Here is a 19,054-nt window from a genome sequence, read left to right as displayed (position 1 = left end):
AATGTTGATTTTCCACTGAAGCATTGTGACAAATGTTGCAGATCTGGTGTATGGTCATTGGTATGTTATATATAATATGATATACAGTGTATAAGATACATTTTTTAAAATGCAAGGTGGATTTTCTATCAAATTTCATCAAAATGAAACAAATGCATAAATCAGAAGAAATAGTGTAGAATAAGTGTTTCATGTTGAAACCTCAACATTTCCTAACTTTTTAAGTTATTGCTAGGCTTCCTTATTAACTTACCCTATAATTAAAGTGAAACTGTGAACATTTAGTATTTAGTATTTATTAAGTGCTTTTCCTAACCGGTAGCCCTTTGGAAAATTCAGTACCTATGCAGTAGCTCACAGTGTCAGGTTGGTGACCCCTGCCATACATAGAAAAGGAATAAAAGCATCAAGAACCCCAATCTCAGGGGCTACAACCGATTTAAGTGGATCGCATTACGATATGGACAGTGAACCAAAATGTACTAGCCAATAACTCAGAGCTTTCCATTCGTTTCAGGTTGCAATTTGTTTTTTTATGGATTCTCTCAAAGGCTGGACACGTTGCTGGAGACGATACTTTTTAATCAGAGAAAGACATAGCATAGGTCAATCCAAAAATATATAGTCAGGTTGATCAGAGTCTCTAAATTAATAATTCCAGCAAGGTAATTTTGTCTTCTTTCTGAATCTATGTTAACGTTTAATTTATTCAGAAAATGTTTTTTCAGGAAGTGTAGCCAGTCTTCCTCAGCGGCATCTGCTGATCACTTTGATGTGTCTAATGCGTGGATATACAGTAGTTTTGTCCATTACTTGCGCTTAAAAATTCCAGCAAGCTCATTTTTCTGAATAATATGTTATTTATTTATTCAGACACCTATTTTTCAGGAAGTTTACTTTGATCCCCCCTCAGGAGATCAAAGTAAACTTCCTGAAAAAGTTGACAGCTGGAGATAGCGACAGCAAAACTGATGACATTTTGTTGAAATTGCCACTCGAAAGTTTGTTTTGATCTACACTGTGAAAAAATACTCATCCCTAGCAGCTTGAAGTTAAGCGCAAGAAACCATAAAATACACACACAAGCAGAGGGAGATATTTCTAAGTACCTAAAATATTACTCATTTAACACTGTCCTTAACTTAACAAAAAAGAAAATAACTTATTTCATAATAAAAATATAAATAATATCAAAATAAGTTAAAAAACAAAATTACAACAGATACTATAAATAATATTCAGAACTATTCACAATCACTAGTTTATTCCATTGTAAAAAACCTCAGACTTGACTCAATTTATGATCCGTAATGTTTTTACGGACTAATTGCTAAATAAATTTGCAATTGTGAATTATTTGTATTGCATCATACAAATCTGTCCAAATGTTCATTAAGATCTTATCAAACAGACAAGCACTGTAATGTATAGTACAAACACTCACTTATCAATAGTACCAGCCATGAAGTAGACCATTGGAAAGCAGCAAATAGCCTCTAAGAAGTGGTTGTCTGGTCTGTAGAAAACAGGAAATATGAAAGAATAATGACCCCAGTGACAGATTCTGAGACCAACCAAGTCATTTTCATTAAATCAGTGAATAAAAGCCAGTGCACTTTACTTTTTGTTCATATATTCCCTTGAATGAGAAACTAGAGGAAAATAAATGCTTAATATTTTCTGCAGTGTAATAACTGGTTGCTATGGAAACTCCTGCGGAGTCTTGTGGAGCAGGATTCCCCCCTCCAAGGATCTGGTTTTGGATCGTTAAACATTAATATTAACAGCAGATATCAGATGGAAACAGTAAAGCAGAATAAACTATCAGAATCACATAGCACACTCGTTCTTTTATATGTTTAAAAATGATGTTAAGACTTACTGGTAGTCCAGTAGCAGCACGATGGGGTTGAGCTCCTTCCTGGGCCGATAATAGGCCCGCAGAGGTACGATGAAGTTGTACAGGCCGTTTCCTGCAGTCTCTGCAGACACTATAATGAGTTTATTCTTGAAACCATACGCCTTGGCATCTTCAAAGCTGTTGTGTTTGCAGCCCTGGATGGAGGCAGACATTCAACACACTGAGAACAGACTTTAGCTAAGATCGCAACAAATGTCCGTTACTTTCTTCATCTAAAACTATTTGTTTTAATTGGAAGTTTTTCGTATATTCATGAATGTATCTATTCATTTAGTTTATCCATTTATTCATTTTTATTGATTACTACTTTTGAATACTATCCTTAACCCTGAAACTAGACTAAGGTTTAATGAAAAGAAGCAGAATGAGTAAAACTACGACTAAAATGACGTTTTAAAGCTGGGATACTCAATTTTCTTTAATTAAAAAAAATTCTTATTAGCATCAGATAGTATATCGTAAAAGTATATCATTTCTGAAAAAATTGTATGTCTGCGTGCTGTCTGTGCCTTATAATGAAGTACTTTAGTTAATAAAGACAAAGATTAAGTCTTGGCGGTCACCCCCTCCAGCTCCAATCACATGATTTAGAGAAATCATGTGATTTCAAACTATTCCACAAAATTTCCCCCACATTAAATAACAAAGATGGTAACACAATCATGAAAATTTAAGTTCCTGCAGGGACTGATATTTATCACTGAGTTTTACACGTGGAAATGCAAACTAGGACTAGAATTTTGTATTGGTTTGACCTCAAACTGGTCTGTTTTTGGCCCCTGAACTAAAATCAGTTTGACATCTGCTTTAAAATAATAAAAGAAATAAAAATAAAGTTGTGGACAACAAATTCTGAACTAATATTGTCCTATCAGTGGCTAATTTTCTGAAGTAGGATTAGTGGGAAACAATGTTGAAGGATCCAATCTGTGTGGGAAATTAGACAACCAACATCTGGTAAATAACTTGAACAAAAGCTATTTGGTTAAAACTTTACCAAAGCGATAAAAAAATATAAAGAATATTTTAATCTAAAACAATGATTAAAATAAAATGAGCTGTTAAAATTCATGCTGGATGGATGAATTCACCTTGTCGAGGCGAAGGCAGCAGAAAGAAGCTTTTTGTGGCAGTAGGTGGCACAGAGTTGGAGAGCTGCCGATGTAGGGCGAGTTGGGAGGGTAGCCCTTCACAAAACTGTACAGGAAACAAACAGGAGACAACAATGATGTCATTTGACTGAGGGTTTAACTAATTATTAATGAAAATGAACAGAACCCAGGCATTACAAACAGTCAGGCATTACAAACAGTCAAAGAGTGTCAGACCTGGTTCTGTGAAAAAACCCTGGAACCAAACATAACAACCCTGGATCAATCTGACACTGAGAATGTTCATGTACATACCTTTAATTTAAATGTTCTCCTGCACTACTTATCAATGCTCTACTGCACTATTTTCCTTTTATTATTATTATATTTTATTATTATCTTTCTTTTCTTTTATTTTCCTTCTTTTTATCTTATTTTCTTATTTTTTTTTTTTTTTTTTTTTTTTTTTTTTTACTATTATTATTATTATTATTATTATTATTATTATTATTATTATTATCTTGTTATTTTATCGAGTTTGCACATTCTAGTCTAACTACTGTTTATATTTATACTTATGTTTATACTTATCATCATCTTTTCTAGTTGATTGTTTATTATTGAATGTTTTCACTATTGGAGAGAGCACAGTTGACCGAGTCAAATTCCTCGTGTGTACAACATACACTTGGCGAATAAAGATGATTCTGATTCTGATTCTGATAACTAGGGATGCTCGATATTAGCTTTTTTTTTTTTCCCCCCAATTTCTGATACAACAATATCGTCGAACACTAAATTTTCGATTTCTGATAATTATCGATAGTGATATATATATACATAGACGTCCTCCCCACCAATCTAATTTTAGGTCACATAATTATATGTCCATGGGAATAACAAGTTCACGCTACTTCCAATGCGATGCCCTACTAGACGTATTCAACAAATAAACATCTGTGCAAAATAAGAATATTTGCTGTAAAAAATTGCCATATTCTTTTGTAACATGCATCAAACAACATCACACATCGGTTTTTCAAAATTGGTGGAAAACTGTTATCAATGTCAACCGATATTACATTTTATTGCCAAAATAGCATGATTATATCGCCTGTCTCAAATTACAACCATTTTCTACAAATTACAGTTGCAAGATATTAAACAGGTTCATTAATATTTGAGGAGTGAAAAAACTTACAGCTTTTCAGAACGGCAGCACAGAGGGTTGAAAAAAAACTACCAAGTACAGACTCTGCCTTATTTGAGGGTCCCAAAAATGTCAGACTCCTGTTAAAAACCTCACTCTAATCCTAAAGCCTTATGCAACATTTTTGTTTTCTGATTGTTAACTTCTTTCAAATGCAAAATTTTAATGAGTGTACCACCTCAGATAACTATAATAAAGATGAGTAAAAACATGTTAATAGACACCCTGCCCTCCAGCTGTCAGTTATACTCTCTGATTGTATTAGTACCAACCCCCAAAATTCAATTTAAGTAAATACATTTCCATCACTTATCAGGTGGTGAAAGAGGTAGCATTCATATAAAATGGGCTTGCAGTAGCGTTTTTTTTTTTTTTTGCACATATGCTATTCTTCTATTCTTCCCCACCTTTTCTATTTCCTGTCTTGAGTCTCTCCTCCCTGCTCCCTTTCCCCTCCCCTTCCCCCTCCCCCTCCACTTAGGTGTAACACTGCTCTCCCTTTTTATATCCTCCCTATAATAAAAGATTTCTTACCCTTCCTTAGGGAGGGCTGGTGATGGTCACAATTAAGCAATAAAATAAATCAATGTATTTTATTGCAATAACAAAATATGCATTGCTGTCTCATAATGATTGCACTTCCTGTGGTGTTGACCTTTGAGAGCATGTGCAGACAAGAGAAAAAAAGTTAAAAAAAAAAAAAGCATTCATATAAAAATAAAAATAATGGATTTCAGAGTTCACGCTGATCAAAAAAGGAACAATCAAGAAATTTCAGCAGCTCGCGTGGTGGAAAACATCATCAAATTGGTCTAAAATATACATTTATTTTAACACAGTAAAACCTGTAAAATATTAGAATAGAACTTTTTTTTTACATTGGTGTTTTTGGGCAGGCATATATTATTTAAAATTGGGGAAAACGTGAAAAACAGATATGGAAAGGACACACCAAGGATAAACCAGGCTGAAATCTAGTGACAGTACCTAATTTCCTTTCACGACAGGCTCTGAGTCTTTGTGCGATGAAGCGATAACCTCACCGCTCTGATGTTCTATTCATCACCACCACGCACATCAACAATGCAAGCATCATGACACACTGATTAAACACTGGCACTAGACACATCCATCTCTCCAGCTCATAGTGACAGAGACAGAGGGAGGAGGAGGAGGAGGAGGAGGATGCATCAATCCACACTTTCACCCTGAGGATCTACAAACTGCCCGCTACTACATAAAAAACACACACACTGCAGGCTACAAAATGACTTACTCTGACCCAACTGAGCCCTCCTCGTCTGATTGGTTGGTCTCGTCCTCCGATTGGTCGCTGAGGAGGTCGCAGGGAAGAATGGCAGACGAGTCAGCGATTTCTAGGACCGGTGCGATGCTCGGCCTGCGGCTCCCAGAGCCGTTTTCAGTCGGCAATGACAGCTTACTGCTTTCCTTGGGTGGATCGGGCTGCTGGAGGTCAATGGCTACAGTGCCTGAAAATGTCACAAATAATGATAAACAAAGTGTATTGATTGTGATGTTACACAAGCCTATTTTAACTGCTAATGCTCGTTTTCAGTCCTGTCGTTTTAATATATGTTGTGTTGTATTGTTTTAATTTTGTCGTCCAATGTAGCATTTTCAGATTTGGTGTCAAATGTTAAGAACATTACAAATACAATTTATTATTATTTTTATCATTGCCTTTTTACAACATTATATACTAATGGTTTCCCTGTCACCTTCCTGAAGCAGGTTAACCTTGAGGAGAAAATCTATTGCTTTTCTAAAACACTGCATCCTCAATCAGGAGTCACTACAGTTAATATAATATGTAATATGATGCATTTCATACATATACATTTTTTCACCACAGCTGGCTTTCAATGGACCTAAAAAAATATGTTTACTATGTATCTACATTTTTATTTATTTGTATTTATTATTATTATTATTATTATTATTATTATTATTATTATTATTATTATTATCATTATTATTATTATTATTATTTTTAATATGTTTGCACCTTATCTTTCATTTGCACATTTTTTTTACACATTTTCTTTGTGTAGTCTTGCTCCTTTTTTCTGCGTGTGAGTATAATTATTATTATTAGTGTTGTTTCTATTATTAATATGCCACTTTTTGGCGATCTAATTACCCATCGGGGTTTAAAAAAGTATTTTCTGATTCTGATACAGTATATTCAAATAATACACATTATATGCACTATTATAAGACAGGTGCAGCCTGTCAATCTCAATATTCTAATTTAATAGACATTGCGCTTTGAACTTGTTAAATCATTAGCCAACATCAATGTTTCTCAGGCATTTTGCGCTGCTACGACAACAATTCTCTATGAATGTATGTGCAAGGCTCCATGCAAATAAAGAGAATCAACAGGAAAAATGCACAAAACAAGATGTAAAAAAAGATCTCACACACAAACTTACCAAATGAAGTAGCTTGATCAACTATCACAGGTGAACACAAACAAACAAAAACAAGTTCAACACAGTAATGTCAGCCAAATCAAGTAAAAAAAGCAAAAATGGATCATGCTTCACAGTGTAAGCAGCTAGCATTAATGAACTGATGATCTTGTTCTTACCCATGCTGGCGATGATGCTGTGCACAGGCAGTCGTGAGGGAGCGTCGTACAGACCAGTGACGGGCAGTCCCTTGCCGTGTTTCTCCTCCTGCTTGAAGATGAAGGCTGAGTTCTCCTCCTTGGTGATGTTGATGTAGTAGCAGGTGTCAGTGGCGGCCATGATGTGTCGGGGTCCAGGATTCAGCATGATGCTCTTGTTGTCCTCTCTCTTTACTCCTATCAAACACACGCCGTACCTGCAAAGCGAAGCATTTTTATAAGGAAATTTGATTTTGTGACAAAGTGACAACTGACTTTATGAACTGAAACTGCTCACTGGCAGTGGGGTAGCTGCTTAACAATTGATCTACTGACTTTTTGTGGGCGTGAAAGGAAGCGTAAGTGAAGCTCTTTCCATCGTACTCCCCAAAAAACTTGCTGTCACAAAGACGGATGTGGTAGACTTCGTTTCCAGAGCATCGACCGTACATCCTTTGCCACTGCTCTGGGGACAACTGGCCCTCCCTGAAAACACAGGATTAGTATATTTCCTGCTGAAACCTCATAACTGAATAATTGCATTCAGTTAGTGGTTCTGGGACCACTAGCTGGCTGCAAATTGCTTTACATTCCCCTCTGGCAATGGGTGGACATTTTCTAAATTGTCATTAGTGGGATACACATTCTACCTTCACTGCAGGTAAAACACAAGGGGTTAAAATGATTAACCTGATGGCTGATTTGTATGAGTGACATTTGAGAATATTCCTCTGAAGTTAGCCTTAGACATGACCACGCACACTCTTCAAAGTATTACACAAATGTATCAAACAGGGCAGTGACTACACTAAAACATCACTGTGTCATTGTAACCACCACTTAACGTTAGTCAGGCTACATTAAAACAGCAGGTCTTAATGCACATTACGGATTATTTGAAGGAATCAGATTTTTGTGTGTGTGGTAGTTTGTATTACACAATAAATACGACTTCTATCAGTTTAGAGGATAAACAGTGAAGTGTTCCACATCCGCTCAAGAGGCCCTGTGGTAATACATGACCACGCAGGCACACACTGTGTTTACAGAAGTAAATAAGGAGGCATCTGGTCTCGGCGTGTGTGTTGCACTGATAAAGTTCCTGTACAACCAATTTCATCACCATATATAGTAGGCAACTCATTTTAAGATTATTGAAAAAGAAGACAGCCAGGTTTCCACTCCGTCCTCCATTATTGATGTTTCCCATTTCAACGATAAATGCGACCAGGCTGTTCAGACAGCATTCACATTGCAAAATATCAGATACGTGTTGGATTTAAGACCACGTATGAAAGTAGCCAGGGTTGGATTTGAAAAAAAAAAAAAGATTTGTGCTTCATGCAGTGTGAACGTAGCATTAGGTGTAAAATAGCTCCATATACTCACTGTCCTCTTGAGGTGTGAACAAGGAGCGTCACTAAGGTGGACGTGGCCGGACACACACAGTTAAGTGCCAACATTGCATACTTAAACTCCTCTTCACACACAACATGATCTGGAAGCAAAACATACACAAATATATTTGCAAAATCTTGGTAAAAATGAATCCAACACTTCTTCTGTGGGGAATGTGTAGCATTCCTTCACTTACCTGCAAACTTAACATGAAACTTATTTTCTGGTTTCAGTATCTGCACATACAGAGGGCAGTTTGGAGCAAAGTCCTTCGCTGCCCACGCCCTCAGAATAGTCTGATGATCCTGTGAGAGAAAGGAACAGCTCTCAGTCTAGACTTTGATGACTTAGACTGCTCACTAAACCTAATAGTTTAGTCGACCCTAAACAGACTCCAGACTTTTAAGTGGTGCTCCCAGAACATGCCACATCACCCCCATTCTTTCTACTCTGCACCTAGTTAAGTTTCGAATAGACTATAAAATCTTAGTTCTTAATTAGCGTTACATGGTTAGGCCCCTCAATATATCTCGGACTTGTTGTGCCTCTACACTTTAGGGCAAAGCCTTCGGTCTTCAGGCCAGGGTCTCCTAAAGATCCCTAACACTAAATTTAAAACCCGAGGAGACCTGGCGTTCCAGACTGTGGCTCCCAGACTCTGGAATAACCCGCACCAGTCTCTTAGGGAGCTCAACTGTGTGGACACTTTTAAAAAACTGTCGAAGACTTTGCTTTTCAGCAAAGCTTTTAGTTAACTGGATTTGAAATGTTTTGTATCCTTTTATGATGTATATGCACCCATGTTTTATTATTCTATTATTATGTTGCACTTGTATTTTCACCACAGCTCTGTACAGCACTTTGTGATTTTATCTGCAAAAAGCGCTTTATAAATAAATTACTTATACTTAATACATAATCACAGCATCCTCTGGAAAACCTAACCCTTCACATGAATGCATTTTAGATCATATGTCTGAAGTTGAATAATATAAAAATGTCCTTGGAATCATTTATATCAACTTTTACAGTAGTCTTCAACTACACGTAATATCCCTGTGGGCACTTTGGAGATTTCAACCAATCAGCATTCACATAATTTCTCATAACGTTAAGCTAATGCTTTGTATTTCCTCTCCTATAGAGAGTGAGTCTATTGTGAAATATAATTTAAATCCAACCGTTTGGTGCGTAGTTATGCATCACAATGACACAAACCCAAAGACTGGAAACAGACAGGTTCAACAATGCAGATGTGACTCACAGCTGCAGTTCGGTCTACTTCGTTCCGGCTGCTAAGAATAAAACAGGCCTCAGCATCGTCCATCCTGACAAATACACAAAACGTTTAAAAAACATTACTAAAACTTTACAATCATGCAGTGAAAATTGAATGGGAAGAAGAAAATGAAAGTTGTTGCTGTTTCAAGGGTCATCCACAGACCAAATATAACATTTTGTGTAATATAAAATCATATTGGCTGTGTGAGATAGTGTAACAGAGATAATGAAACTATAGGTGGTCTAACAAACCTTCTCCTATCAAGGATGTTTTATCTTTTTAATCACAAAAAGCCAGTTGCACACAATCACATACGTCACCTACATACACGTTTATGACTTTAAATGCCACATTGAACATTCAACTTCAACCGTATTTCAAATGTCATGCACAAACATAAAACGGTGAACAACATCTGCTAGTGAGCAGCGCAATCCCCTGAAGCAGCAATAAAAACCACACATGGCCCACTGCAGCAGTAATATTTTATATTGATGCAAACAAAAAAGGACAAGTCTAAGATTGTCTAGTGTCACAGTTTCTTTTTCTGCTTATGGATTTTCTGTGAGCAGAGGGTCAATGGAGAGTGAAATCCCATCACTCTGATGAGCATGCAGAGGGCAGCCAAGTGAACTTGTAGTATCTCACCCATAAATGACTTTAACATCCAGAACATAGAAAAAAAAACCCTGAGCAGTTACAAACGACAGAGATGCTCAAGCCATTCAAGAAGATTACAACAATGCTCCAAGTTATTTTTTCTGCCCTTTTCCTGCATGAGAGAACATCATGTTTTACTCACTTGGCTCTCATCAGGTCCTGGTCTTTGAGGGCCGATCCTTGTAAATAGATCACCCTCTGGGACCAAAGAGGAATCTGTAGGATACGTCGAACCTGGATGTCCATTTCTGTTGGACATAAGATCACCACATAGTAGTCCTGCAGGAGAAAAAAAAAACCTTAAGTCTTTATTCTGAGGTGTACGCGGGTTTCTGAATGATGAATTATTTTTTGTTTGGCTAAGAAATAAAAGCTTAAGATGAAATATCTGAGTGGAAACTGAAATGGACCTCAGCCTGTGTTGAGGTATACATGCTAGGGGTGTGCATTGCCATGAATCTGACAATACAGTACAATTCCCGATTTGTATATTTCAATACGATATACATCGCAATATCAATAAAGTACAAAATTATATGAAATGCAAACGTTTTCATTTTTTTAAGCTTGCGAGAACAAGTAAATAACAACTAACTGTAATTCACGTACCAATATAAAAAATAATTGGTATGTTTATTAAACTGTCAAATTAAATTTGAAGTTTAACATTTGCTTCTACAACAAATTCTAAATCTGTCAAGTTCTTAAATTCTTAAAAAAAAATATAACCACAAATACATTGATGAAAGTGCCCAGTATGTTTAATGAAAGCTAAAATGCATTGAGGAGTGAGGTAGTTTAACAAGATCTTATGTTGTTCATTGCCACCTAGTAACTGGGCATTCATATGTTAGCACTAATAAATGTTTTTTTTTTTGTTAAAAAACGATTAAAAAAATCAATTTGGACCTTTTTTAGATTGATACAATAAAATCTTGTCTTGAAATATCACGATATATCGCTTAATTAATTTTTTCTTAAACCCTTAATACAAATCAATATAATATATATTTAAAAAAATTCCAACACTTAATATAACAAATTCTGTTAGATTGATAAAATAAGAGTTCACGTAAGTGCATCTACTGTTGGACTTTTAATGTAGTAGCGATAATCCACCATGGCGTTGCTCACAGACCTGTAGGCGGGGGTGGGCGTAGAACTCGTTTAAAAAATCCATCAGTAGGTCAATCTTCAGCGAGCTGACACACAGTACCACATGTTTCTCCGTCTGAGCCCGATGGCGACTATAGTTTCCCCCCAACTTCTGACTCTCCATCCACAGGTAAGCTAGCTCTTCAAACTGACACAGACAACATTGTTAGCACGCTGAAATGAACAATTAGAGCCGCTGTGTCCACACAGATGGTGAACGTTGCCAGCAGCAAGACTTCATATGTCAATTAGCATCGCAGAGGCACATGATGCTTGTAAACGTTGTAAATAATAAACCAAACAATACGTCATTTATTTTGAACGTCAGCATGGCTAAGATTTTCAAATTAAAAGCTGCTGGAGATTCAATTATTCTATCAGATAAATCCACTGTGTAGACCAGGGCTGGCTACAGATTTTAGGTGGGAAAAACTAGTAATTCCAACATTAATGTGCCCTAGTTTGCTCTTCCATATAAGTATGTATGTAAAGCACAGACAATATCCAAGCAATATGTGACAGATTTCAGTATCTGCAGGATCCTTACATAAAATTCCCTGATTTTGTGACCAATAGTAATTGTAACCAGTAATTTAGAGGAATTTTGCGGAAAAATCGAAAGTTATTTAAATTAAAAATGACTGCTATCATGTGATATAAGCACAGGAACTAATTTAGTTGGTAATTTACACAATAATTCATGTTTCCTCTGCTATTTTTATTTTCTCCTGCGGGCCACATTAGATGCTCTAAAGGTCTGGATTTGGCCCCCTGGTATTTAGTTTGACACGTGTGGTGCAGACCAATACATTGAAGCTCGTTTGCTCGAAAAAAAGATGTAGAAGTTTGAAATAACCGCTCGAAAGTCCGTTTTCATCTCAACTGTAAACACACCGTTTATTGACATTAACGGTAAAGGTTCAGGCATTGCATTGTGGGATGTGGAGTCCCGTTAACGGATGTACAGAAGTGTTTTGGAAGTGTTTTGGGGGCAAACACCTGAAATCACAGTACATTCCTTAACGGGAATCCACATCTCACAGTGCAATGCTTGAACCTTTACCAATAATGTCAAGAAATGGAGTGTTTATAGTGGAGATGAAAACATCGAGCAGTTATTTAATCCTCTTACATCTTTTTTTTTTTTTCTTTTTTTACCAAATGATCGTCGATTTATTAATCTACGAGGCCTACACTTCTTTATCTGTTTTTGGGTCCAGAAGCTTTATTTATTTCCAGAGGTAAGCATTTTCTCAAAATCTTATTTTTAATAGTCATTACATGTTTGAACCACTGAAGTGCATACCTGTAAGGGGAGGACTACTAGAGCTACACAAATGAGAATGACCACCAGCAGCTGGGAGGGCCAGATCTGTGGAGTGACGTCGCCGTAACCCACGGTGGAGAATGTGACGATGCAGAAGTAAAAGGAATCAAACAGGGAGAGATGCTTCCCAGCTCTCTCCAAGTGTTGGATCCCACATGCTCTACATTGAAACAAAGAATGACACATTGATGTGAGCCGCACAGCTTGTGATTATTAAAATAAAACACCTTATAGAGGGCAATCTGCAATCAAATTCTAATTTAAGCAAGACCGAAGGGCACCAAAATCAATACAGCGTGGCTTCCTGCAATCTTTGCCACTCAAGTGACATTGATTCTTTTACTGATTGGGTTAATTCATTTATTTCTTAATGAAATGGGAATGAGGATGTGTTAAAAGACCAATGCTAAGTTAAACAGAAAGGTGCTGGTGGAAGCCTGCCAAAAGGCAATCATTAAAGGCAATCAGTAAAGACAAGTGAGAGATAACCCCAGTGTGTCCAGATCGGTAATAGTTGTTTGTCAATGTGGCTGTTCTCAACTGTCCTTAAAGGAGTTATGAATGACATCGGGACAGAAAGTCAAGTTTACATGCATTAATCCTGAGACTGTGAACATTAAAACATATCTCTGTTTTCCAGTTTATATTTTTGTCAGATATTGAAAGTAGCATTCTGGCAAAATGCAATTTAGAAAATTTTGAGACGATCACATGAGACATAATAATAGTAAAAAAAAAATAATAAAAAAAAAATTGTGGAAAACTGTTTTTTTAATTTATATTTGTATGTTGTCCAGGTTTGTGTTTATGTGCAGGAGAGAGGGAGTGTGTGTGTGTGTGTGTGTGTGTGTGTGTGTGTGTGTGTGTGTGTGTGTGTGTGTGTGTGTGTGTGTGTGTGTGTGAAGGAGAGATTAGATCACTCTATATTCCCTGCAAGACAGGAGGAAATTGAAAATGTGATCACAAGCATGATGGATGAAGTCTAGAGCTCTCCGATAACAAAGTGCTATGGGATTAGCTTGGCGTGGCTAGAAAACTACCTGAGCTTCTTCAGCCAGTTATGATAGCCAGGCCAGCAGTGACCACCAACAGTAATTATACAACAATAGTTTCAGCAGGGGCTCTCAGCAGTCACAGCAACAAGGGTGAAACTACAGTGTAAAATGCACCTTGCAAATCATAATCATTGTCTACGTTAATGATGCGCTTGAACAAGAGAAGTTTGCTCACCCAGTGAAAACCAGACACAGTAAAGTGCAGATGAGGATGAACACCTGGTTGAACATGGCAGAGTGTGTCCTCTGGATGGCACGATGGAAGTCATTCTGAACACAGAGAAAAAGAGCTCACAGACACATCAACGCTTGTTGTAAACCCAACAGATTAAAGTATTTATCAAGTCCTTTTGTTAATAAATTATCTTCAAAGAAAGATGGTATCAACAATTTTTTCTTTTTTCACCCAGAAAAATCAATATTTTGTCATTAAGTCAAGGACTACCTATATATGGTGAATTCATTATGAGATGAAAAATTAAACCATTGTTTTGGTGTCACATATTTCTAAAGGCTTCACCGTGACACTAACATTCTTCATAGAACATTCAATGTTTGCTAGCTTAAAGGTGGCGACTGCAAACCTGTTACTGGGTGAAATGGTCCCTCCATCCTGAGTAGTCAATATGATATGTATTAAAAAAAAAAGAATGTACAGAATCTGTAGCAGCTGCAATTTGGTAACAACTCTGACAAATTCTCTGTGAGGATTGTTTATGTTCTCGTTTCTTGAATATTTCAGTTCTTTGGCTTCAATAATAATACAGATGATGATGACAGGGATATAATATTAATAGTGTCAGTAAAAATAGTAATAGTGATAATAGCAATGATTATAATAACAAAAATAAAATAATGTAACAAGAATCCAGTAACTATAATACAATAATAATAATAATAATAATAATAATAATAATAAACAATATCAAATATTAATAAAAGTAATAATAATAAAAATACCAGTAACTATTAAATAAAATTTTAATGATAAAATAATAATACTATAATATGAGAATATAGTATATAATTATAAGAATAGCAATAACAAGAATACAGTAATAGTAAAATTATAGAATAATAATGAATGTTGTCAATGAAAACCTGAGCACATCTGAACGTTTTCTGGGTTCCTTTTGTTCTACTTATGTCTGTCTATCTATCTATCTATAATAATAATAATAATAATAATAATAATAATAATAATAATAATAATAATGGCTTGGATTTATGGAGCACTTTTTTCGAGGAGACTTTGTTATGATGGAGCTTACAGAAGGTCTTGCTAGCTTTTTTAAAATGGCAGACTGCACCTTTGAATCTAACATACAGGCATATGCCAGCCTCCCTATTCAAAAGCCTTTCCTCTATCTACCAACATGTACTTTTGTAATAGCTATATCTATTGCATTAGCATTAGCACGAATGTCTATCTGAAAGTAAAAAGCTCTCAGGATGGTTTCTCTTTGTTAGCATGTTGAGCTAGCTGCTACCACACATTGTTTTCGCTATGCTTGAGCACTGATGATAAAACACCACCAGTTGTGAACTATTTCAGTTGGTTTTATCTTCTTTTGATTCCAAAAACAATTCATCATTTCATGTATACTGTAGGTCTCTGGTATGTTGAGCTTTGTTATGTTTTTAATGTAGCTATCGCAGCATGTGCTACCACATTGTTGGTATACGCTTATTAGTAAAATTAAAATGTATTGCTTAGCAAAGGAAACTATTTAGGCTTCTTGGTATTCCTCCTATAATAAATAATAGGATGAATAAATGAATGGTCACAGTGTTGACAGGCCGGTTAATCAACCAGGAGGTTAATTAATTAAAATGACCAGTGTAGCTCCTCACACTGCTACACAGACTGATGTAGCTAGCTATAATAGCTTCTGTTTCATTATTCACTACTGATCAAATACACTCACAAAGAGCATCCCTGCGAACCCAACGAAAGATAGATATTAGTCTGCTCGATACAGTCCTCCAATTAGTTTCAACCCACTCAACCATCATCGATAACATGAATCACAATGACAGTGTTTTTCAAACTACGTGAGGGAAAAGCAATGAGCCTCACAGCGTGAATATGAAAATAATGCTTATAGTCTTTTAGACACCACAAAAGATGAATCAGGTTTCACGTACGATCATGTTTTCCAGGGCGCCTTTGGCTAACCAACAGTTAAGAAACACAGGGACAAATATGTTTCTTAAAGGTGGCCAGAAGATCTGCAGATTAGAAACAGAAAAAACATCAGAAGAATCACACACTTCATATATTTCAAATAAACACTACCAGGCAAACCAATTATTTACTTGTTATTATTGTGATGAAGGCACAATAATAAGTTAATACATACTCTTTGGCATAAATGTAGTATAGGCCTCTGAAGGTTAACCACTCACTGTGATAATAAATGGCACTGTATTGATCATCTCCAATATGAAGGATATCTGGAAGATCTGCTCCCAAATGTTCCCCTTAAGACAAAATCAAAAAAAAATTAAATGGAACCAGTTCAGTCAAAAATACTTCAATGACATTTATTGACAATAAAACTCAAATATTGTTGTTCATATACAGACAGCTTTTGCATTCACGACACTAAAGATTCACTAATGTGAGGTACACTTTGTTTTTTTTTCCTTGTATGTATTATTGTCTTTGTCCTACACTTTAGGGAAAAAAAATATTTAAATGTCAGACTTTGATAGATCAGGGCTGGAGTTGACTGAAATAAAAATATTAACATATTTATGCAGCACATTTAGTTTTATTATGCGTTTATACACTGTCAGAGATGGATGTTCTCTGTTTAGTCTTTTTTATCAAGGCACATGAACATTTATTATTGGGATATATCTATTGTGTTTAATAGTCACAAAGAACGGTGCTTTATGTGGTAATATCTTTTATTTCCCCAGATAAATGAAGAGTGGAATCACATACAAACCTCTCTTTATGATCATATAAATTAAGGACTGATGTTTTTGTGTTATTTGTTGACTTCATGCAAATAAACAACAGCGACGCATTTCTTCATTTGTGTTTCTTATTAACACTTCATCCTGGCTGAATTGTGTTAGGACGGATCGGAAAAGCTAATATTGAAGCATGTAATAAAATGGCATTTTGAAATAAAAAAAAACAAAAAAACAAAACAAAATAAACACTGTAACCTTCCTGCATACCTTGTAACTGAGATATGTGATAAGCATAGTCTCCAAGAAACCGATTAAGGCCACTGTCACCTGAAATGAAAAGAAAGAAATGTACAGTAATAATGCAATAGCAAAAGGTATTGACTTTATTGAGGATTCACTATCCTCCATCATCCAAGATCCTTTTATTTCAGGAATCCCTGAAGGTTTTTGGTGTGTATCAAAAATCAGATCACACATCGGGAATTTGATTTTACTGAGATGTTTTTCTCCTCACCTGTATCGCCCATACAGGTTCCCTCCTCGTCACCCAAAAAATCAGATCCCTGTAATGCAAAAAGAAAGCTTCAGTGCAGCAAATTCATCCCACCTACCATTTAACTCCTTTCTATACTCCTACCAGTTGATTGCTGTAGAATCTGATGTATTTATCTTGCTTTTGTTCTGACATAGCACGCTGCGGAAACACAGAAACAGCGTTGTTTGGGTGTGTGTTCAGGAAATTTGGAAGCGTGCCTCTCAAGGAACAATTCAATCAGCTGGTGTGTTGCCATCATGAGCAAAAACCCTGCAAGCAGCTGAAATAGGCGAGCGCACAGCAATAACAATGTAGTTTCCACTTGAATGCACAAGAAACGGTGGAACAGTCTAGCTCTCACTTTTTTATTTCTTCTGTAATAATGTGGGTTTTGTGCGGTTTAAATACACTCATTCTCAACTGTATCAGCGCCCTAAAAATCACACAGCATAATTTCCATTAGTTTATAACACAAATTCAACACAACAAGAGTATTAATCACAATAGAAGGTCTGTGCTTTTAAAAAATCATGTTTCCCAAGTGCTTTTACGTTATTAAAAGGACATTATTGAGTGAGAGCAGAGTCGTCTGGCTCATTTAAACAGAATTAAAATGTGATTTAGAAAAGACATATGTAGACTTTTTACAAGAAAATGCAGACACTTTTCCTTTGTCTGTGTTTTTGTCCTTCGTTGAATCAGATAAAAGCCTCAGAATAAAAGAGAGCTCTCCAAAAGGCATCTGAAACAGCTTTTATGGTTGAATAATAATACACAACATGATTAAAAAAACCTTATTCAAAAAAAAACAGAAGCTGTTGACATAAAGCTTTGTTAAGCACAGTGTCTGCTTATCCTAGTGCTAAAACGTTTAGTCTTCAACAAATTCTACTTATTCAACATGTGCATAGTTATGTTTGTGTTTCCAGCATCTTTTATCGACTCGCTTAATAGAAAATATCATTCATTCAGCAGTCAAACTGGTCATCATGTATATAGAGCACACGTGTCAAATTCAAGGCCCGTGGGCCAAATCCGGCCCTGTAGAGCATCCAATTCGGCCCTCAGCAGAAAGCAAAACTAATTCAGTTGTAGATATTTCCAAAATAACACACAAATTTAATGAAACTCCACAATATTAGCAGGGCTCACATTTTCACCATGTTATATCACATGATGAAAGTCATTTTTAAACTCAAATTGTTAAAAGAACTCTCAATTTTTCCAAGATCCAGCAATTTTCTTTAGATTATTTCACAAAATTACACATTGTCCCCAAATTGCATAAAAATGCTTTGATATTATCAGTGACGTACATATTTTATAATTTATTTATATGTGGAAATGCAAACTAGAGCACAATGATGATTAAATTACTAATTTTCCCGCATTAAAACAGATGAAATGCATGGAATTAGGCCCCTGAACTAAAATGAGTTTGACTCCCCTGCTATATATAGTGAGTGTTTACCTTCTAAAATATTTACCCTTTAATACGTGGTAAAAAAAAAAAAAATGCCTTTCTTCACAAAACCTAATTTCTCATTTTTGTAAAGAGAACAAACACCAACAATGCTGATTACATTAATGTATCCATACAATTAAGTGATTTAGATAAGGATACTAATTGACTATTGACTACCAATTGACAACATTACTCACAAAAGCTCTTTCACTACAAAGGAACAACAATATTTAGTGCACTTGTTGTCCTTGGAACAAAAACCCAGGAGTATAGGACCACTGCCATAAATTACTGTGGAATGGCCAAGGTTAGAAAAACCCTAGAGGGGACTGCATTAAAACTATTTTTAAAACATAATTGGTAATATCCACATTTTCTTTATTAATTTGTAAGAT

The 19,054-nt window shown here is 35.8% G+C and overlaps 1 protein-coding gene across 28 annotated transcripts in view; it reads right to left on the bottom strand.

Moving 5' to 3' along the window:
* kcnt1b (potassium sodium-activated channel subfamily T member 1b) overlaps positions 1-19,054 on the bottom strand; it is a 92,335-nt gene that overhangs the window by 13,749 nt on the left and 59,532 nt on the right. For 22 of the 28 annotated variants that reach the window (XM_028456831.1, XM_028456850.1, XM_028456839.1 and 19 more), the window contains 19 exons: positions 17,297-17,353; positions 17,174-17,222; positions 16,927-16,986; positions 16,141-16,215; positions 15,880-15,963; positions 13,907-14,001; positions 12,656-12,836; positions 11,333-11,497; positions 10,337-10,473; positions 9,517-9,580; positions 8,449-8,557; positions 8,244-8,352; positions 7,191-7,340; positions 6,837-7,072; positions 6,679-6,699; positions 5,499-5,712; positions 3,013-3,118; positions 1,883-2,055; positions 1,445-1,516 (listed from right to left, as the gene is read on the bottom strand). In XM_028456831.1, the coding sequence (XP_028312632.1) occupies positions 1,445-1,516; positions 1,883-2,055; positions 3,013-3,118; positions 5,499-5,712; positions 6,679-6,699; positions 6,837-7,072; positions 7,191-7,340; positions 8,244-8,352; positions 8,449-8,557; positions 9,517-9,580; positions 10,337-10,473; positions 11,333-11,497; positions 12,656-12,836; positions 13,907-14,001; positions 15,880-15,963; positions 16,141-16,215; positions 16,927-16,986; positions 17,174-17,222; positions 17,297-17,353 (2,157 nt within the window). The remainder of the gene's footprint in view (positions 1-1,444; positions 1,517-1,882; positions 2,056-3,012; positions 3,119-5,498; positions 5,713-6,678; positions 6,700-6,836; positions 7,073-7,190; positions 7,341-8,243; positions 8,353-8,448; positions 8,558-9,516; positions 9,581-10,336; positions 10,474-11,332; positions 11,498-12,655; positions 12,837-13,906; positions 14,002-15,879; positions 15,964-16,140; positions 16,216-16,926; positions 16,987-17,173; positions 17,223-17,296; positions 17,354-19,054) is intronic. The other 6 variants (XM_028456833.1, XM_028456836.1, XM_028456844.1 and 3 more) reach the window with 1 other exon arrangement.

This window comes from Gouania willdenowi, chromosome 9 (assembly GCF_900634775.1).
Source record: "Gouania willdenowi chromosome 9, fGouWil2.1, whole genome shotgun sequence".
Classification (NCBI taxonomy): Eukaryota; Metazoa; Chordata; class Actinopteri; order Blenniiformes; family Gobiesocidae; genus Gouania; species Gouania willdenowi.
The sequence above is the reverse complement of the archived record's forward strand: the minus strand, read 5'-3'. Positions and strand labels throughout refer to the sequence as shown.